The sequence below is a fragment of the Oncorhynchus keta genome, chromosome 12 (genome assembly GCF_023373465.1).
Source record: "Oncorhynchus keta strain PuntledgeMale-10-30-2019 chromosome 12, Oket_V2, whole genome shotgun sequence".
NCBI classification, from domain to species: Eukaryota; Metazoa; Chordata; class Actinopteri; order Salmoniformes; family Salmonidae; genus Oncorhynchus; species Oncorhynchus keta.
Genome location: NC_068432.1, coordinates 11,126,748 through 11,149,709, shown reverse-complemented (window position 1 = coordinate 11,149,709; position 22,962 = coordinate 11,126,748). Strand labels below are relative to the sequence as shown.

General features: G+C 42.9%; 1 protein-coding gene across 4 annotated transcripts in view; it reads right to left on the bottom strand.

The window, feature by feature from the left end:
- The window catches only part of LOC118391764 (MAP/microtubule affinity-regulating kinase 4-like), a 54,004-nt gene that overhangs the window by 6,541 nt on the left and 24,501 nt on the right, over window positions 1-22,962 (bottom strand). The window contains exons 4-17 of one of the 4 annotated variants that reach the window (XM_052457726.1): window positions 20,524-20,572; window positions 18,661-18,726; window positions 17,970-18,040; window positions 16,062-16,118; window positions 14,252-14,488; window positions 13,133-13,252; window positions 11,776-11,875; window positions 11,412-11,521; window positions 10,958-11,141; window positions 10,408-10,634; window positions 8,307-8,410; window positions 7,825-8,100; window positions 4,144-4,226; window positions 566-628 (exon numbers count right to left, since the gene is read on the bottom strand). In XM_052457726.1, the coding sequence (XP_052313686.1) occupies window positions 566-628; window positions 4,144-4,226; window positions 7,825-8,100; window positions 8,307-8,410; window positions 10,408-10,634; window positions 10,958-11,141; window positions 11,412-11,521; window positions 11,776-11,875; window positions 13,133-13,252; window positions 14,252-14,488; window positions 16,062-16,118; window positions 17,970-18,040; window positions 18,661-18,726; window positions 20,524-20,572 (1,747 nt within the window). The remainder of the gene's footprint in view (window positions 1-565; window positions 629-4,143; window positions 4,227-7,824; window positions 8,101-8,306; window positions 8,411-10,407; window positions 10,635-10,957; window positions 11,142-11,411; window positions 11,522-11,775; window positions 11,876-13,132; window positions 13,253-14,251; window positions 14,489-16,061; window positions 16,119-17,969; window positions 18,041-18,660; window positions 18,727-20,523; window positions 20,573-22,962) is intronic. The other 3 variants (XM_052457727.1, XM_052457724.1, XM_052457725.1) reach the window with 3 other exon arrangements.

Genomic DNA, 22,962 nt, shown 5'->3' with positions numbered 1-22,962 from the left:
TGGGTGAGTAAAAGAAAAAGGAGGAGAGAAGAGTTGTTAGAGGGAAAGGGGTGGGTAAGGAGAAAAGAATGTGAGAATGGGTGGTTGAATCTAGTAAAGGCCCAATGCAGCCATTTTTATAACAATATCAAATGAATTTCTGGGTAACAATTAAGTACCTTATTGCAATATATTTCAATTTTTTTAGCAAAAACATATTTCTCAATCAATAATTTTGCTAGGAGTGGGGAGGGGGAAACTGAACAATAGCTGTATTGGCAGAGAGGTTTGGAACTCTATTTGTTTTAGGTCTCTTTACCAATTTACCGAATGGTGATGTCACCATTGCAAGCAAAAACTCCAGACGATGCAAGCCTGATTAGAAGGTCCTGTGTATATTGTATTTTCAACCAGCAACTATCAGAAAATAACACTGATCAACATTTTTGACAGCACTGGGCCTTTAAATCTAAGAATGAATTTTCAGTTAATGTGAGCAAGTTTACTGTCTGAAACATGACAACAACCGAACACGGTTATGTTGGGGTTATAGATGAGGTGACAAAGGGTTGCCGGATATACTGACCTTGTGACATATACTGACCTTGTGACCGCAGATCGGCAGATTCCCTCAGGTTCATTTGTGACCCTGCGTAGAGAACACACACACACACACACACACACACACACACACACACACACACACACACACACACACACACACACACACACACACACACACACACACACACACACACACACACACACACACACACACACACACACAATTAAATGGGGAATCAGAGAGGTGTTTTATGGGAGATGCAGTTCCATGTCCACCAAGTACACAGAGAGAGTCACCATCAATCCACAATACTTTGAAGCCATTCAAAAAGAAAGGAAAGGTAATCATAGAGTAGGACAAGCAAATGACAACAGCGACAAAAAACTCCAGGTATTCATCGGTTGTACGTTGCGTCACAATATTGTTATATAAGTTCTATATTGAGGGCTGACTTCCGAGTGAACATTCTACTCAATGCATTGTCAACTGCCATTGATTAACATTTCTAAAGGAGGCAAATAATTAGTAGGAAAACCTTTTGTCGTCATTGTGATTAGAGGTCGACCGATTAATTAGGGCCTATTTCAAGTTTTCATAACAATCGTTAATCTGCATTTTTGGACACCGATTATGGCCGATTACATTGCATTGGAGACTGCGTGGCAGGCTTGACTACCTGTTATGTGAGTGCAGCAAGGAGCCAAGGTAAGTTGCTAGCTAGCATTAAACTTATCTTATAAAAAAACAATCAATCTTAACATAATCACTAGTTAACTACACATGGTTGATGATATTACTAGTTTATCTAGCTTGTCCTGCGTTGCATATAATCGATGCGGTGCCTGTTAATTTATCATTGAATCACAGCTTACTTCGCCAAACGGGTGATTTAACAAGTGCATTCACGAAAAAAGCACTGTCGTTGCACCAATGTGTACCTAACCATAAACATCAACCATAAACATCAACGCCTTTGTTAAAATCAATACACAAGTATATATTTTTAAACTTGTATATTTAGTTAATATTGCCGGCTAACATTACTTTCTTTTAACGAGGGAAATTGTGTCACTTCTCTTGCGTTCAGTGCAACAGAGTCAGGGTATATGCAGCAGTTTGGGCCGCCTGGCTCGTTGTGAACTGTGTGAAGACCATTTCTTCCCAACAAAGACAGCCAGCTTCGCCAAACGGGGGATGATTTAACAAAAGCGCATTTACAAAAAAAGCACAATTGTTGCACGAATGTACCTAACCATAAACATCAATGCCTTTCTTAAAATCAATACACAGAAGGATATTTATTTAAACCTGCATATTTAGTTAAAATAAATTAATGTTAGCAGGCAATATTACCTAGGGAAATTGTGTCACTTCTCTTGCGTTAATTGCACGCAGAGTCAGGGTATATGCAACAGTTTGGGCTGCCTGGCTCGTTGCAAACTAATTTGCCAGAATTTTACTTACAGTAATTATGACATAGCATGGAAGGTTGTGCAATTTAGACTTATGGATGCCACCCGTTAGATAAAATACAGAAGGTTCCGTATTTCACTGAAAGAATAAACGTTTTGTTTTCGACATTAATGTTTCCGGATTTGACCATATTAATGACCTAAGGCTTGTATTTCTGTGTATTATTATATTATAATTAAGTCTATGATTTGATAGAGCAGTCTGACTGAGTGGTGGTAGGCAGCAGCAGGCTCGTAAGCATTCACACAGCACTTTCTTGCGTTTGCCAGCAGCTCTTCGCTGTGCTTCAAGCATTGCGCTGTTTATGACTTCAAGCCTATCAACTCCCGAGATTAGGCTGGCAATACTATAGTACCTATTGGAACATCCAATAGTCAAAGGTATAGGAAATACAAATGGTATAGAGAGAAATAGTCCTATAATAACTATAACCTAAAACTTATTACCTGGGAATATTGAAGACTCATGTTAAAAGGCACCACCAGCTTTCATATGCTCTCATATGCTCTTCATTGTTCTGGTATCTTCTGTACTTTTTGTAATTAAAAGGTCATCTGTGGCAATCTATGGTAATTAGGATGAGTTTTTTTTATATATAGTATTCATTTTTTGCTGTTGATCTGTGTCCATATTGTCCATGAGTTTCTAATGGATAGACCATATGGTTCAAGAGAAAATAGCCAAATGAATGAAAAAAGCATATAATTAACAATTGCATTATTTTCAATTAACTCTGCAACTCTTACAACTATTGACTTTTTTCACAACTGCCACCATTTCGGCGCAAAAATATTTACAATAAAGACATATTGACATAGTAAAATAAATAAAAGTGTGTACATTTAAAAAACACCAATGGTATTCACTAAGTTGATGGTTTATATTTAGGATGATTTTTTACAGTTTTGTCATTCTAATTTTAAAAAGAATATATATATATTTTTTCTACATTTTACATGCAGTGAGGTCGTGGTAAAATAAAAACTGATCGCCGGTCGCGGTTATAAAATACAGTGGTTAAACTGTATAGGAACAAAAACATATGGCTAAATTTCATTTACTTACATTTACCCTCCACTACACCACTGTTTACGTGTGATAAAGCCACATAGTTCCAGAGGTAATTAGAGACACCTGTGATAATCTGAAGTATCAAAAACGTCACTACAGTAGATAGTCATCTGATAAAATGCGCACAAAAAATTGAATAGTTTACTGGTAAACTGAACGTTTCCGGTAATATACCCTAAATTTGCAACCCTAATTCCACCACACAACAAAGATAATTCTCATGCCCGGGAATCAAATGTCATTCAAAATAAAAACAAAACAAAGTAGATGGAGTCACAAGAAGACCTTATCCACTACAATGGTGCCCCTGGAACAAATACTTATTTTAACAGAAGCCCAATGTATTATAAAGGCTACATAACACGTTCATAACAATGCCATAACAGATGTCATAGGTGTCAGTTTATGACAAATGCCTTTACACTGTCAAAATGACACAGACTATGTTTACTGTAGATTAGCCAATCGTCTAGCAAAACTGCCATAGTGAATTCATGGTTTGTGTCGTGACAGTTTAAAGTCAGTTGCAGCAAGTCAAAACGGTTTATGACACGTCATTGTAATGACAGTGTTATGTAGCCCTCATGATGCAGCATTCAAGTAAAGTGTTACCCCCAAGACAATAGATGACAACCCTGCACAAGGGTATGCCAAAGGAATTAGCCAAAAAGCAGAGAGCTGCAGAACAAAGACAAGTGGGAAGACAGGCAGGCAGGCATACAGGTAAGTACTAGGCAAATTAGACAGGTTGGTAAGACATAGACAAACAGGTAGGAATGCAGACAGACAAAAATTAATGTAACAGACAGGCAGACAGATAGGTAAGTAAACAGGCACACAGTCATACAGGCCACACACACACACACACACACACACACACACACACACACACACACACACACACACACACACACACACACACACACACACACACACACACACACACACACACACACACACACACACACACACACACACACACACACACACACACATCCAGTAGGTTAGGCAGGCAGACAAGCAGGCAGACAGAAGCTAGTATCATGGGAACTTACTAACTGTTTTTGATCCCTGGGGAAGGGTACAACCCGAGACTGATTTGTTTGAGCCCTGGCGCTTAGAGGGGTCAAGATTGACCCTGATGTACAGAAAGGAAGAGGAAGAGCAAGAGAGAGAAATAGAAAAAATAAAGGGGAGAGGAGGAGGGGGAGAAAGAGAAAATCATTGAATCATGGCCAAGGGAGTGGTGGATAACAGGGCAGCTGTAGTTGATTGGCATGGAGGAAGCACATGCTTCCTTACATTATATATACGGTACCAGTCGAAAGTTCAGACACACCTACTCATTCATGAGTTTCTCTATTTTTACTATTTTCTACATTGTACAATAATAGTGAAGACGTCGACACCATGAAATAACACATTTGGAGTCATGTAGTAACCAAAAAAGTGTTCAGAAATCAGAATATATTTTACATTTGAGATTCTTCAAAGTAGCCACCGTTTGCCTTGATGACAGCTTTGTACACTCTTGGCATTCTCTCAACCAGCTTCATTAGGTAATCACCTGGAATGCATTTCAATTAACAGGTGTGCCTTGTTAAAAGTTAATTTGGTGAATTTCTTTCCTTCTTAATGAGTTTGAGCCAATCAGTTGTGTTTTGACAAGGTAAGAGTGGTATACAGAAGATAGGCCTTTTTGGTAAAAGACCAAGTCCATATTATGGCAAGAACAGCTCAAATAAGCAAAGGGAAATGACAGTCCATCATTACTTTTAAACATGCTTGTCAGTCAATGCGGAAAGTTTCTTCAAGTGCAGTCGCAATAACCATCAAGCGCTATGATGAAACTGGCTCTAATGAGGACCGCCACAGGAAAGGAAAACCCAGAGTTACCTCTGCTGCAGAGGATAAGTTCATTAGAGTTACCAGCCTCAGAAATTGCAGCCCAAATAAATGTTTCACGGAGTTCAAGTAACAGACACATCTCAACATCAACTGTTCAGAGTAGACTGCGTGAATTAGGCCTTCATGGTCGAATTGCTGCATAGAAAGCACTACTAAAGGACACCAATAATAAGAAGAGACTTGCTTGGGCCAAGAAACATGAGCAATGGACATTAGACCGGTGGAAATCTGATGAGTCCAAATTTGAGATTTTTGGTTCCAACCACTGTCTTTGTGAGACGCAGAGTAGGTGAAAGGATGATCTCAGCATGTGTGGTTCCCACCGTGAAGTATGGAGGAGGAGGTGTGGGGGTGCTTTGCTGGTGACACTGTCTGTGATTTATTTAGATTGCAAGGCACACTTAACCAGCATGGCTACCACAGCATTCTGCAGCGATACGCCATCGCATCTGGTTTGCACTTAGTGGGACTATCATTTGTTTTTCAACAGGACAATGACCCAACAGACCTCCAGGCTGTGTAAGGGCTATTTGACCAAGAAGGAGAGTGATGGATTGTTGCATTAGATGACCTAGCCTCCACAATCACCCAACCTCAATCCAATTGAGATGATTTGTGATGAGTTGGGCCAAAGGGTGAAGGATAAGCAGCCAACAAGTGCTCAGCATATGTGGGAACTCCTTCAAGACTGTTGGAAAAGCATTCCAGGCAAAGCTGGTTGAGAAAATGCCAAGAGTGTGCAAAGCTGTCTTCAAGGCAAATGATGGCTACTTTGAAGAATATAAAATATTTAAAAAACACTTTTTTGGTAACTACATGATTCCATATGTGTAATTTCATAGTGTTGATGTCTTCACTATTATTTTACAATGTAGATAATAGTAAAAATAAAGAAAAAACCTTGAATGAGTAGGTGTGTCCAAACTTTTGACTGGTACTGTATGTGATTATATACACTGCTCAAAAAAATAAAGGGAACACTTAAACAACACAATGTAACTCCAAGTCAATCACATCAAACTGTCACATCAAACTGTCCACTTAGGAAGCAACACTGATTGACAATAAATTTCACATGCTATTGTGCAAATGGAATAGACAACAGGTGGAAATTATAGGCAATTAGCAAGACACCCCCAATAAAGGAGTGGTTCTGCAGGTGGTGACCACAGACCACTTCTCAGTTCCTATGCTTCCTGGCTGATGTTTTGGTCACTTTTGAATGCTGGCGATGCTTTCACTCTAGTGGTAGCATGAGATGGAGTCTCCAACCCACACAAGTGGCTCAGGTAGTGCAGCTCATCCAGGATGGCACATCAATGCGAGCTGTGGCAAGAAGGTTTGCTGTGTCTGTCAGCATAGTGTCCAGAGCATGGAGGCGCTACCAGGAGACAGGCCAGTACATCAGGAGACGTGGAGGAGGCGGTAGGAGGGAAACAACCCAGCAGCAGGACCGCTACCTCCGCATTTGTGCAAGGAGGAGCAGGAGGAGCACTGCCAGAGCCCTGCAAAATGACCTCCAGCAGGCCACAAATGTGCATGTGTCTGCTCAAACGGTCAGAAACAGACTCCATGAGGGTGGTATGAGGGCCGACGTCCACAGGTGGGGGTTGTGCTCACAGCCCAACACAGTGCAGGACATTTGGCATTTGCCAGATAACACCAAGATTGTCAAATTCGCCACTGGCGCCCTGTGCTCTTCACAGATTAAAGCAGGTTCACACTGAGCACATGTGACAGACGTGACAGTCTGGAGAACGTTCTGCTGCCTGCAACATCCTCCAGCATGACCGGTTTGGCGGTGGGTCAGTCATGGTGTGGGGTGGCATTTCTTTGGGGGGGCCGCACAGCCCTTAGGTACCGAGATGAGATCCTCAGACCCCTTGTGAGACCATATGCTGGTGCGGTTGGTGCTGGGTTCCTCCTAATGCAAGACAATGCTAGACCTCATGTGGCTGGAGTGTGTCAGCAGTTCCTGCAAGAGGAAGGCATTGATGCTATGGACTGGCCAGACCTGAATCCAATTGAGCACATCTGGGACATCATGTCTCGCTCCATCCACCAACGCCACGTTGCACCACAGAATGTCCAGGAGTTGGCGGATGCTTTAGTCCAGGTCTGGGAGGAGATCCCTCAGGAGACCATCCGCCACCTCATCAGGAGCATGCCCAGGTATTGTAGGGAGGTCATACAGGCACGTGGAGGCCACACACACTACTGAGCCTCATTTTGACTTGTTTTAAGGACATTACATCAAAGTTGGATCAGCCTGTAGTGTGGTTTTCCACTTTAATTTTGAGTGTGACTCCAAATCCACACCTCCATGGGGATAAATTTGATTTCCATTGATAATTTGTGTGATTTTGTTGTCAGCACATTCAACTATGTAAAGAAAAAAGTATTTAATAAGAATATTTAATTCATTCAGATCTAGGATGTGTTATTTTAGTGCTCCCTTTATTTTTTTGAGCAGTGTATAATAGCTGAGGCCAGAGAGAGCTGGGTAAGTCCAAGGAAAGAGGTTGTTCTTGGTCAAGCAAGCCAAGGTAAAAAAGTATTTAGCTCCGTTTCCAATGTCAGGACCCAAGGCTGTGACCTGTAACGTTTTGCAATGGAGAATGAATATCTGTGATCTTCTTGAACAACTTCAGGTAGTAGGCCTACCTCCCCTGTTTCCCATTCTAAACATGACCCTGATCCAAGACTACCTGCTTGTGAGTTTTGAGGTAGGTGTTACAGAGGTGACTTTTACAGAGATGACTGTTACGGAGGTGACTGTTACGGAGGTGACTGTTACGGAGGTGACTGTTACGGAGCTGACCTCTTACCTGCGTGTGAGTTTGGAGGTGAGTTTGGTAAAGAGGTTGGAAGTGGCGCGGCTGCGGGCGTGCGGCAGTGGACTGGCGTCGTGGTGGGACAGCGTGGGGGAGGTGGGCGGGGCCGAGTAGACGGGCGGGCCCCGGTCCCTCAACTGGCCTCCGTGAAAAGTGCTCCGGATCGTGGAGCCCCGTGTCAGACGGCAGCGCTCGCCAGAGGAGGAGGCCCCGGCCCCGGAGATGCTCAGGGTGGAGGGGGAGGTGGGGGGTAGGCGGTGGGACAGCGAGCTGGAGGAGAGAAGCAATTAGAATTAGACAAATGTTACAGTCCACACAAAGTGGACATTTGTCTTTGGCTTCACAATAACATGGTTGACATAAAAATATAAAAAACAACACTAAAAATATCATCATCAGCGGACATGAGAGGACATCTTTTCGAGAGTCTCTCACTCGCTTTTCCTCTCCCTCCGTTGTCCTTCCATGTCCTTTACCTGTTCTCCTTGCCATTCTGCAGCAAGGAGTGTCTGTCGGTGCTGGAGCGGTCCGTGCAGACGTATGTGTTCCGGCGGGTCATAGCACTTCCCGGGATATTGTTCTGGGAAAGTAGGAGGGAGGGATCAGAACAAATGTCCAAATCAGACATTACCATAGTTACAAGTTGTCACTGCATACTACCAAAGTGGAGTACTCAATGGCTGTTTCCAAATGTTCATACTTGTGTTCTACATAGTAGGCTGATTGGGAATGTGAAAATATAATGTTTTATAGTATGTGAAATGTAGAAAATGTTGGCTGCTTTAAAGTTGGTCTCCTTAGTTGCTACATCCATTTTTTTTGTTCTTTTTTTTTTGGCACCGTAACCCATCGTATCCCATCAGAACCTAAAATACAAGCTTATTTTTCTCCAATGTTCGTAAACAATGTCAAATTAAACAAACAATTTATAGCCTCAAAACATTTTTAAAACTATCATTTTGATATCATGGATGGTCAGTCCTTGCTTCCATAGCTCTAGTCTATGAATTTGAGAGTGGTTTCATTTCTCCAGGTCCATCCCTCAGCTTTTTACCAAAATACAGGCAGGGTGACCGCTTTGTTATTGTTTCAATTAAGGATTCTAGTTTTAAATGCAACTAATTTCGGCTTCTCATCTCGTAAGATTTCGGTGCAGAGAATAGTCTTTTCAGACCCATGTGTGTGTGACAACAGCTGATAATCAAACAAGGGGGTGCACTGCACAAAAAATGAATGAACCCAATTGTGCATTAGATGGCGCCTTCTCAGTATGCGTGCGCCTTGTATGTTGACATATATTGCTTACTGCATACATCTTAACTAAACATGATGTTCTAAATTGCATGTAGTAAGATTAGTACACAGAATGTAGTTTTAGTAAATAGTAGGTGAGACATATTTTGGGCACGGCCTATATACTAGAAAATATTATATATACACCTATGTGTACTAACAGAAGTCCTATAGCTAGCGACCATTTTCTAACCTAGAGTGCATCTGAAACGGCACCCTATTCCTTGTATAGTAAGTAATGCACTACTTGGGGCAGTGATCACCAACCACACTTTGCCTTCCTATTATTTGTTTTGTACTGTGGACAGTGTGCACTTGATTCAACAGTCGTAGCACAGGGAAGGCAAATGATTCCCATTTTGAACCATTTCATGTGTCTGACAGTAGAACTCCGCCTACCCGGCAGGCCCAGAGAGCAAATCAAGAGCACCTATAGGCTTACCACTGGCCAATCAGATATCTCAGATCACCGTGTCTACACAGCCTCGAGCGCACAGCAAAGTTGATACTGTGAGATTTCAAATCTTTTAAAACCATGACTAGAGAGAGACTCAACACTGTCAACACTTCGATCACAACTTTTATAAGCCATAAGATGTGTGTTCCCTCTACTTCCACTCACGTTACAACAAGCACTACAGCTGCAATGATTGAGTATAGAAAAGTGTTCCGATAAGCTTGCCTTGTTATTATTAGCGGCTCGTGTCTTTTTCAATACCAACGAATATTTCACTTTCTTTGGTCATATGTGTAACAACATGAATGTGTACATGAGGCAGAAATAATGCAGTGCGACTTGAGTTTCATTATCTGCTGGAAAAACGTGTTTCCTTTTCTAACAGGGGGGAGGAAGAGCAGAGGTTTTTTAAAGTCATGTTTAAATTAAATCTGAGAGGTAGAGCTCGGCTCGCATTTTGGCTCAGAAAGTGATCTTGACTCAGAAAAGGCTGGTGAGCACTGACTTAGGGAACAGGGGGCCATTTCAAACGCAGAGCTTGAAACATAAATCTTTGCTAGCATCCTAAATGGCACCCTATTTTCTGTATAGTAATGCACTACTTAGGAAATAGCACAGGAGATTGGTGGAACCTTAATTGGGGAGGACGGGCTCGTGGTAATGGCTGGAGCGGGATGAGTGGAATGGTTGATGCCATTCAATTTGCGCCGTTCCGGACATTATTATGAGCCGTCCTCCCCTCAGCAGCCTCCACTGGGGAATAGAGTTCCATTTCAAATGCAGCCCCTTTTAACCCCCCCCCCCCCTTCCCAACCCACCATTCCTACCTCACTGTTTCTCACTGTGGTGGCCGTCATCTCCTTGCGGCGGTCGGGGATCTCTGACTTGTTGGGATTATTAGCACTGCTGACCATGGGGCTGGAGGGGGGCAGCGAGCGACTGCCCATCACACTGCAGCTGGCCTTACGCGGTGGCATGCGCCCCTCCCGCAGCTCCCGGTCACCCGTGCTGGTGGGGCTCCGCTTGGGGTGCATGACGGGCATGGAGGGCCCGCCTGAGGGGCGACCAGACATGTTAACACTGTCACACAGACACAGAGACATATACACACACGTGCACACACAGGCACGCACACATATACACTCGTGTGTACACAGGCACGGACAAAGACACATATGCGCACGCATGCACGCACCCATACACACACTTAGTCAGTGGCCAGGACAGGAGCTGAGTATATGGGGCAGATATGAGACCAGGTGAGGAAAGGTAGAGTACAGTGAAATCTACAGTAGAAGGGTTAGGGTTAGAGTAGACTAGAGGATACAGTGGAAGGTACAGTGAAATATACAGTAGAAGGCACAGTAGAACTCTCACAGAAGTCACTGTGCCGCCGCTGCCTGTGATAGGTGGAGGCGCTGCGCTGGGTCTTGCTATGCGAGGAAGAGGAGGAAGAGGAGCCTGCAGTGGCCGAGGAGTGTTTGTTGGTCCCATTGGTGATGGGGCTGGGCCGGATCCGTGCCAGGGACAGGGTACTGGCCAAACGAGACTCGCTGCCATCCTGTTACCAAGAAAACCACCTCCTTTTAGCCTGCTGCATGGACTGAATATGGAGCCACCAAGAGCATTGTGGCATTCTGTGTACCGGTATGCTGTTTTTCATCAAATTCACATAATATGGCTATATAAATATCAAAATACCTCTTTTGTTAAACACATTCTTACCTAATTCAAGCATACATACTGATTACTAGGGCTTGCTGTGTATTTCTGTATAATAGATCATTGATATCTTGTGCTGCCATCTGGTGGCCAGGCCCAGACATCTCACCTCATTCTTGAGGCCCAGCAGTAGATAAGTGGCGGTGACCTCATTGTACTTCTGGTTGAGCAGAGCGTCCTTGATCTCCTCTGGAGTGAAGCCCATCCCCACCATCACCTCTGAGGACCACAAATGAGGGGAGATGAGGAAAAAGAAGGCCGACATTTTGGAAATAATTTTAAGCTAATGTTCCTGCTGAATTTCAGGAACAGATTTCAACTAGTACTTAAAGATACATATATCTGCGTTTCATGAGAATGTCAAATTGGCATGAAATGAACTGTCTAAAGATGTCATGAGAGCCAAAATGCACATTGCCCTTAGAGCCAAAATGGTGGATGGCAACCCAGTGGCCTGAACATAGCTAGCTCACCTATGCGACTAGTGTCACTGTAGTCCTCGACAGGCTCTATATGGGGCTTCAGGGAATCCTCATCATACCCTGCGTTTATCCACTTGTCCTTCATGACTTGCTGTGGCATCACAACAAGATTCAATGTTAGAAAGTAAAGTTGGAAATTGTGTGTGCATGTGTGATTGTGTGTGTGTGTATATGTTTGTTTGTGTGTGTGTGTGTGTGTGTGTGTGTGTGTGTGTGTGTGTGTGTGTGTGTGTGTGTGTGTGTGTGTGTGTGTGTGTGTGTGTGTGTGTGTGTGTGTGTGTGTGTGTGTGTGTCAGTGGAGGCTCCTCAGAGGAGGAAGGGAGGAACATCCTAGAAATCCTAAAAATAGAGAATTGGTTTTAGATAAAACTATACTACATATATTCACGTCACCAAATAACTGATTGTTTTGCAATGAAGGTCTACAGTAGCCTCAACAACACCCTCTAGGTTAGCACCCTTGTGTAGCTGGAGGATACTATTTTCCGTCCTCCTCTGGGTACATTGACATCAATACAATGGTTCTCAACCCCTTCCATAGACTTACAAAGTAATTATGATGACTTCTGGAGAATGTCGTCCAACCTATCATAGAATGAATCTAGTACTGAAAGCATAAGCTACAGCTAGCTAGCAATGTAGTGTATGAAGTGGGGTAAGTAGTTGACTCAAAGAGAGAGAAAGACAATACTTGAACAGTTTTGAACAAATTAATTTCTTCAAAGTATAAGGAGAAGCAAAGAGAGGGACGTAGCTATATTTTCTCATATTTTTTAAATATTATTATTCATGATTAAGCCCCAGATCAGTTGGATGCAGGCAAGAGTGTGCAAGATGGTATTAAATGTGTCACTGTCTGTCACCTTGATTACTCCAATTTGATTTGATTTGGTGTGGAAAATTGTATTTGATTTGGTGTGCGTGCGTGTGCGTGTGTGTGTGTGTGTGTGTGTGTGTGTGTGTGTGTGTGTGTGTGTGTGTGTGTGTGTGTGTGTGTGTGTGTGTGTGTGTGTGTGTGTGTGTGTGTGTGTGTGTGTGTGTGTGTGTGTGTTGGGGTGTTGGGGTGTTGGGGATGTAGGTGATATTCATGTTATGGTGGTTTGGTGCTTTATTACATGTTGGGCTATTAGTGTGTGACATATACTGCTGTTATTATTCCCTTTTTACACTACTGAGACAAGCCAAATCGAGCTGTACTGGGATGGCATGGTTACGAATCCACTATAATTGCTGAATCTATGTAGCAAAGGTCAATGTGAAAAGAAAATATCCAAGCCAGATCAGTACGGTTTGGGATGGTCCTATTGTGTGAATCAGGCATTGGTGTTGGGGGGTTGGTCCTCCTCACATCTAGGGTGCAGCGCTTGGTAGGGTTGAGCACCAGGAACCGGCGTAAGATCCCCTCGCAGTCGGTGGACATGTAGAAGGGCACGCGATACTTTCCCCTCAGGACGCGCTCACGAAGCTCCTGTGGGCAGTGACAAACACACATGTTTTTAAGCACACGACGAACACACACTAAACCTACACTGTCAAGCACAGATCAAAAACACATTGCAAGCACACACCAAAAACAAGTTGTCAAGCACACACCAAACATGTGTTGTCAAGCACACCAAATACATATGAAAACATAAATCCTTCCTGTTTGGCCCTGTCCGGGGGTTGTCCTCGGATGGGGCCACAGTGTCTCCTGACCCCTCCTGTCTCAGCCTCCAGTATTTATGCTGCAGTAGTTTATGTGTCGGGGGGCTAGGGTTAGTTTGTTATATCTGGACTACTTCTCCTGTCCTATTCGGTGTCCTGTGTGAATTTAAGTGTGCTCTCTAATTCTCTCTTTCTTTCTCCCTCTTGGAGGACCTGAGCCCTAGGACCATGCCTCAGGACTACCTGACATGATGACGCCTTGCTGTCCCCAGTCCACCTGGCCGTGCTGCTGCTCCAGTTTCAACTGTTCTGCCTTATTATTATTGGACCATGCTGGTCATTTATGAACATTTGAACATTTTGGCCATGTTCTGTTATAATCTCCACCCGGCACAGCCAGAAGAGTACTGGCCACCCCCTGGTTCCTCTCTAGGTTTCTTCCTAGGTTTTGGCCTTTCTAGGGAGTTTTTCCTAGCCACCGTGCTTCTACACCTGCATTGCTTGCTGTTTGGGGTTTAAGGCTGGGTTTCTGTACAGCACTTTGAGATATCAGCTGATGTACGAAGGGCTATATAAATAAATGTGATTTGATTTGAAATGGTCAAACACAACAGGCCAACCCAGACACATACCAACACAGACATACAGTACAGTAGAAATAAGACACCCACTGCACACTAGATGCACTCTACACAACGCTATAACCTAGGAAGCATTCGGATTACCAGCCACACAGACCCCACCTCTCCCCACACACGCGTATACAGCGTACACAGCATGTCTCCCAGACTCCAGACGTCCACCTCTAACAAACACACACCTTGAGGTTCTGCCCATCGAAGGGCAGCGATCCTGACACCAGCGTGTACAGTATGACCCCCAGGCTCCAGACATCCACCTCGGGCCCGTCGTATTTCTTCCCCTGGAACAGTTCCGGGGCGGCGTAGGGTGGAGAGCCACAGAACGTGTCCAGCTTGTTGCCCAGTGTGAACTCGTTGCTGAAGCCGAAGTCGGCGATTTTGATGTTGGCGTTGGCGTCCAGCAGGAGATTCTCGGCCTGGAGAAGGGACGGAGGGGGGATAGGGAGAGGGTAGGGTAAGGGTAGGAAGAGAAGGAGGGAGGGGTGGAAGAAGGCATGGAGGAAAGGGATGGAGGGATGAAGGGAGGAGATGGAGGGGAGAAAGAGAGCATGTCATATTGGATTTTAGGCTATAGGATATACACTGCTCAAAAAAATAAAGGGAACACTAAAATAACACATCCTAGATCTGGTTGAATGAAATATTCTTATTAAATACTTTTTTCTTTACATAGTTGAATGTGCTGACAACAAAATCACACAAAAATGATCAACGGAAATCCAATTTATCAACCCATGGAGGTCTGGAATTGGAGTCACACTCTAAATGAAAGTGGAAAACCACACTACAGGCTGATCCAACTTTGATGTAATGTCCTTAAAACAAGTCAAAATGAGGCTCAGTAGTGTGTGTGGCCTCCACGTGCCTGTATGACCTCCCTACAACGCCTGGGCATGCTCCTGATGAGGTGGCGGATGGTCTCCTGAGGGATCTCCTCCCAGACCTGGACTAAAGCATCCGCCAACTCCTGGACAGTCTGTGGTGCAACGTGGCGTTGGTGGATGGAGCGAGACATGATGTGCTCAATTGGATTCAGGTCTGGGGAACGGGCGGGCCAGGCCATAGCATCAATGCCTTCCTCTTGCAGGAACTGCTGACACACTCCAGCCACATGAGGTCTAGCATTGTCTTGCATTAGGAGGAACCCAGGGCCAACTGCACCAGCATATGTTCTCACAAGGGGTCTGAGGATCTCATCTCGGTACCTAATTGCAGTCAGGCTACCTAGCTAACATTGAACCTGGTTGGTTAGCACCCAGCATATTCATGCAGGGTAGTAACGACATGTTTTGGCACTATGTGCATTGTTGTTTAACTAGCTAATGTTAGCTGGCTGGCTTGTTAGCTAATGTTACGTGACATGTGTGATCTTACACGTTGTTTAACTAGCTACATGTCTTAAGCTAAAGTGTACTGTTAGCTAGCTAGCTAATGTTAGGTGGCTGGCTCCTTAGCTGATGTCATTATTTGTATCCCAGAGCCGTTTGCTTTTCTAGTTAAAGCCTAATTTTAGCTAGCAAACATTGAACCTTGTTGGTTAACTCCCAACATCTTCATTCAGGGTAGTGATGACATGATTTGGCACTATGTTCATTATTTTTTAACTAGCTAACTTTAACTGGCTGGCTCGTTGGCTAACGTTACGTGACGTGTGTGATCTTACACGTTGTTAACCTAGCTAGGTTCATTGTTAACCTAGCTAGCTACATGTCTTAAGGCCGGTGTCAGTAAACGTCTGCAAAAAAGCGGAATGAAATTGTTGCCAGCAGAGCTGGTTAGGCTATTTTCATGTTATCCAGCGGTAAACAAATAATCAACTAGAGCTAAACGAGATGGGTGGGGCTAAAGCTTAAGAGGGTGTGAACGGTGCTGAATGAGTATAGACAAAAAATAGCTCTTCACTAGATACCAAAACATTCAAAGGCCATTGTCTCAAAAGTGAGTTTACAAGCTTTTCAATCAAGCTCTACAGAATGTCCTCATTCTTACCTTCAAGTCTCGGTGGACAATGTTCTTCATGTGGCAGTAATGGACAGCAGACACGATCTGGAGGACAGAGACAGGTTAGTAGACAGACAGACAGACAGACAGACAGACAGACAGACAGACAGACAGACAGACAGACAGACAGACAGACAGACAGACAGACAGACAGACAAATAGACAGACAACCTGACACAAAGACATATAGTTGAAGTCGGAAGTTTACATACACTTAGGTTCTACTCATTAAAACTTGTTTTTCAACCACTCCACAAATGTCTTGTTTATGAACAATATTTTTGGCAAGTTTATTAAGACATCTACTTTGTGCACGACACAAGTAAGTTTACCGACAATTGTTTACAGACAGATCATTTCACTTAGAATTCACTATATCACAATTCCAGTGGGTCAGAAGTTCACATACAAGTTGACTGTGCCTTTAAACAGCTTGGAAAATTCCAGAAAATGAAGTCATGGCGTTAGAAGCTTCTGATCATCATTTGAGTCAATTTGAGTCAATTGGAGGTGTACCTGTGGATGTATTTCAAGCCCTACCTTCAAACTCAGTGCCTCTTTGCTGGGAAAAATGGGAAAATCAAAAGAAATCAGCCAAGACCTCAGAAAAAAATGTGTAGTCTGGTTCATCCTTGGGAGCAATTTCCAAACGCCTCAAGGTACCACATTCAGCTGTACAAACAATAGTAGGCAAGTATAAAACACCATCGGACCATGCATCCGTCATACCGCTCAGGAAGAAGACGCGTTCTTTCTCCTAGAGATGGACGTACTTTTGTGCGAAAAGTGCAAATTAATCCCAGAACAACAGCAAAGGACCTTGTGAAGATGCTGGAGGATACAGGTACAAAAGTTTCTATATAAAGAGTAAAATGAGTCCTATATCGACATAACCTGAAAGGCCACTCAGCAAGGAAGAAGCCACTGCATCATGAGGAAGTAAAATTATGTGGATATATTGAAGCAACATCTCAAGACATCAGTCAGGAAGTTAAAGCTTGGTCGCAAATGGGTCTTCCAAATGGACAATGACCCCAAGCATACTTCCAAAGTTGTGGCAAAATGGCATAAGGACAACAAAGTCAAGGTATTGGAGTGGCCATCACAAAGCTAAGACCTCAATCCTATAGAAAATTTGTGGGCAGAACTGAAAAGCGTGTGCGAGCAAGGAGGCCTACAAACCTGACTCAGTTACACCAGCTCTGTCTGGATGAATGGGCCAAAATTCACCCAACTTATTGCGGGAAGCTCGTGGAAGGCTACCTGACATGTTTGACCCAATTTAAACAATTTAAAGTCAATGCTACCAAATACTATTTGATTGTATGTAAACTTCTGACCCACTAGGAATGTGATGAAAGAAATAAAAGCTGAAATACATCATTCTCTCTGCTATTATTCTGACATTTCACATTCTTTAAAAGAAGGTGGTGATCCTAACTGACCGAAGGCAGGGAATTTTTTACTATGATTAAATGTCAGGAAATGTGGAAAAACTGAGTTTAAATGTATTTGGCAAAGGTGTATGTAAACTTCCGACTTCAACTGTACACAGACAGACAGACAGACAGACAGACAGACAGACAGACAGACAGACAGACAGACAGACAGACAGACAGACAGACAGACAGACAGACAGACAGACAGACAGACAGGAGATAGAAAGTTTAGCGGCCAGCCAGAGAGTAAACAGACAGTAAACTAGCAAGCCAAATGGAAAAGAAAGACAAACAGAGCGGCAGACAGACAAGACAGAGATGTACAGACAGACACAGATAGAAAGTTTAGCGGCCAGCCAGACAGTAAACTAGACAAAGACAGATAGACTGACAAACAGACAGACAGATATGCAGTATAGACGGCATACAGGTATGTGGGGCACAGTGGTCGTCATACCTGCCGAAATTTGGCTCTGGCTTCAATCTCCTTCATTCTCCCATGAGATACGAGGTAGTCAAACACTTCACCTGAAAAAAAGAAGAGTGGTCAACATGATGATGAAGGAGATATGTGGCAAAATATGTTTCAATGCATTATAATGTACACTCAATCTTGTTTCAACACTTTCCTGGCTCCATATTATACTCGTACTGTACTCGTATTGTACTCCATATTTTATTCTTAGAATATTCTGTATTTCCAACCATCATTAACAGTTATTAAACTAATATGTTTCCAGTAGCTAATATCAAAGGCCTAACAGTAATGTTGTCATGACAGAGACTGTGGGGCTGTGGCCTGCTGCCTCCTATATTCTATCCTAATGACATTTCATGCTGGTAGAAATATTTTCCCTGGCCACTAAAACCCCAGTCCTAAGCTATAAGCCTATTACCACACTCCCCCCTACATTTATCATATCATTTCATAGAACACCAAAGGTAAAATATGCAACATTATGTTATGTTTACATACACATACAGTAGGAGTACATAATGAACAACCGTTGCATTAGGTTGTGATTTTGAGTAATCTCCATTGGTTTATTTATACTTTTCCCCCTGTTAATCAAACACAAGCTAATCAGCCATTACGGAGAGACAGTAGCTAAGTCTATTGAAACAGACAGGAAGGCAGATGCACCCACCTCCACTGGCATACTCCATGATTAGATAAAGGGTCTTATCCGTCTCAATCACTTCGAACAGCTGCACTGTAGTAGGCAAAAATAAAATCAGATTAAAAAGAATAAATTAATAAAATCCCCTATCATTAAAAAACACAAATCTCTGTCTCGGCCTGCTAAATACGGTGGGGCATGACGCCAGTTTAGTCTAATGGCATTTATTTTTTTTCATCTTTAGAAAATCCTGTTCCCTACCCCCCTTGCCAACCCAGCCCTGGGCCCTCTATCCCCAACCCTGGGCCTACTGTAGCTAGCTACTATATGTGCAAGTAGTGTAGTGTATCAGTCTATTAAACACAGTGAGAGGCTGAGACAAAAGCCATCCATCTGGGTAGATGAGACAGGAATGGACCATTTAGACTACACATGTTATTGCACTGAGTATACAAACATTAAGATCACCTGCTCTTTCCATGACATAAACTGACCAGCTGAATCCAGATGGAAGCTATGATCACTTATTGATGTGATTTGTTAAATCCACGCCAATCAGTGTTGATGAATGGGAGGAGACAGGTTAAAGGAGGATTTTTAAGCCCTGAGACAATTAAGACATGGATTGTGCATGTGTGCCATTCAGAGGGTGAATGGGCAAGACAAAATATTTAAGTGCCTTTGACCGGGGTATGGTAGCAAGTGCCAGGAGCAAAAACTGCAACATATCAACATAAACAAACACACACATGCACACACACTCACACGCAAGAACACACGTACATACGTACGCACGCACAAACACACACATACTTACATACAGTGTATTCAGAAAGTATTCAGGCCCATTGACTTTTTTCACATTTTGTTACATTACAGCCTTATTCTAAAATTGATGAAAGTGTTTTCTTTCCTAATCAATCTACAAACAATACCTCATAATGACAAGCAAAAACAGGTTTTTAGAAATGTTTGCAAATTTATAAAATAAAAAAATACTGAAATATCATATTTAAATAAGTATTCAGACCCTTTACTCAGTACTTTGTTGAAGCACCTTCAGCAGCGATTACAGCCTCGAGTCTTCTTGGGTATGTCATGTGCCTTTAACTGAGGAGTGGCTTCTGTCTGGCCACTCTACCGTAAAGGTCTGATTGGTGGAGTGCTGCAGAGATGGTTGTCCTTCTGGAAGGTTCTCCCATCTCCACAGAGCATCTCTGCGGCTCTGTCAGAGTGACCATTGGGTTCTTGATTATCCCCTTGATCAAGGCCCTTCTCCCCGGATTGCTCAGTTTGGCCAGGCAGCCAGCTCTAGGAAGAATCTTGGGGGTTCCATTTAAGAATGATGGAGGCCACTGTGTTCTTGGGGACCTTCAATGCTGCAGAAATGTTTTGGTACCCTTCCCCAGATCTGTGCCTCGACACAAACCTGTCTCTGAGCTCTACGGACAATTCCTTTGACCTCATGGCTATGTTTTTGCTCTGACATGCACTGTCAACTGTGGGACCTTTATATAGACAGGTGTGTGCCTTTCCAAATCATGTCCAATCAGTTTAATTTAACACAGGTGGACTCCAATCAAGTTGTAGAAACATCTCAAGGATGATCAATGGAAACAGGATCTACCTGAGCTCCATTTCGAGTCTCATAGCAAAAGGTCTGAATACTTATGTAAATAAGGTACTTCTGTTTGTGATTTTTAATACATTTGCAAAAATGTCTCAAAACCAATTTTTGCTTTGTCATTATGGGGTATTGTGTGTAGATTGACAAATTAATTTAATCCATTTTAGAATAAGACTGTAACATCACAAAATGTGGAAAAAGTCAAGGGGTCTGAATACTTTCCGAATGCACTGTATAACAGATTCTTAAATGTAGGCCCTTACCTATGTTTGGATGATTTAAACCTTTCATTATCCGAACCTCTCGAAAGAGCTGTGAAAGAAGGAAATGTGTTAGAAGTGAATAGAATACAAATAATATATTCATATGGGGTCTTGAACTGATAGTAGATGTTATAGCAATGTGTACAATTTGTTTTTTCAACATTTGCTGTCGGTCTACACTTTGTCATAAAGCAGAAGATGAAATTGGAACCATTCGTCTGGCTCATCTGGCTCACAATAACTTTAAGGCCCCTTAACATAAAGACCATCGTTCCAAATCAGCAGCAACTCCCCCACGTCATCTAGTCAGAATCAGAAAGAAGATAGCACGATAAGCTTTTCTATCCTCTTTCTTCCATCCTTCTCCTCTTTCTATATGTCTCTCTCTCCCTGTTTCCTCCTTCTTCATTCAATCCCTTATTTTCTCAGGTTTTTCCTCTGGCAATGCCCAACGTCACTGTTGCCATAGCAACCCTGCTTCTCCAGCTGTGCCAGAGGGAATCGCGGGATACGCCGATGTGTCTCGTCGTCGTTGTCAAGAAATCCCAGAATTCCACTGACCAAACACGCCCCAGCCCAATCGCTACCACAATCTCCCATCTGACCTACTGTCACTGATATACTACTAACAAACGGTATATAGGGTGAATTTACAGATACATTTGATTTGGTCAGTTGTATACCCATCTTGTGAGACTGCATAACAGGCCAGGTTATGCTAATATGGGCTCTTTCATGTTTTCTGTATTGAGGATTTTCTCTCGACCACGGGTATGTAAAGTAACCTGCTATCATCGCTGGCCAATTGTAGAGCGCTTCCCCTGTCCCTACCCAATCCCGGCCCTCTTTTGGCAATCTAGGCCCAATCCAATAGATAGCAAGTGTTTTCTGTGACAATGGCCCAATCACATTGTTTGGTCTCATGCAGCCACCCAATCAGTGTCCTCTCTCGCACAGCCGCCCAATCGAAGATAAGCGAGAGAATTGAGGAGGATTTATGAATGAAGGCATAGGCCTGCATATGATGACAGATCCTGGTAAGACATGCCATCCAGGCAAGAACATTGTAACTCAAGGGAAAGACATAGTAGCCATGAATTAGAACCTAGACAGTGGCCAGACGAAAGATAATCAATTTGAATTATCCTATACTGTATGTCCTCAAAGAGATAAAATGTACAACAGATCAAAACGAAAGGGAATAGGTCCAAATGTTATAAGATAGTAGGAGTCATAATTTAAAGCCTTATAGATTATATGTATAAAATAATACATTCCTCACCATATGGAGAGTGAAGATACATTTTATTTTTATTTTGGAACTTTACTCATTATAGCATTTTGGATTTGAGATCAAATTATGACCTTACAGAAACTTTCTCTTCCTTGTCATGCAATATTGAGGGAGAGAACCTCTGTAGAACAAAGGTAGTCCTCCCGCCAATACTCCAACATCAACTGATTGGGGAATGAAACAATATTTATCTTTGTCCAAACGGTTGGAGTGGTTGAAGAACAATTATGTCAGATCAGTTGTGTTTTGGGATCCCATGAAGGACAGTATAAGAACATAACTGTATCTCTGAATGTGTATATTTCCCAGTGATCAGACTCACATCCAAATGTTGGGGAGCTGATATGATTAAACATGAAACTATTTGTGAGAAGATGTAATATGATGTTAGCCTTCTAAATGAGATAATTGTTTTTTATATGAAGTCTTAGCCAAGTCATTGGCCACACCCACGTGAGCACAGATGTTACGTTGGCGTCATGGAACGCCCCCCCCCCCTTTCCCAAAGTGCATAAAACCCACTTCTGACAAAATGTACATTAGACCAGAGAGCCAGGCACTGTAGCTACATGTTGGAATGATTGGCAATTTAAATATAGACCAGAGAGCGTGAAGCGGTGGCTACATGGCTGAGAAATGGTTTAAAGACTACAATACCAGGAAATGGTAAGCACCTCAAACTCTCGAGTGAAGAAGACTACACACGAACATTCAGTCTGTTTAAATACGGTTAGCCTAGGAAACTAGAACCGAAGTATCTATTCTAGTAACCTCGACCAAGAACCACCGGGTGGCACTTCCATTCTAAAAGAACATTTCCCTATCCAACAACCATTGGTACGTCTGGAAGATACATTCTAACAGACAAAACCACAGACTTTCTTTCGAATTTCACCCTAGACGGACCGGCAATATCAACAGAGAGACAACAAAGGCATACAATTGTAATGAACCTCGTCTGTTGTTTTAGTAGAGTCAGACCGAAATGCAGCGTGTAGGTTACTCATGACTTTTAATGAAGAATAATGCGGTACATGAAATAACTGAAAATACAAAAACAACAAACGAGTGAAACTAATACAGCCTATCTGGTGACTAACACTAAGACAGGTACAATCACCCACGAAATACAACGCGCACTCAGG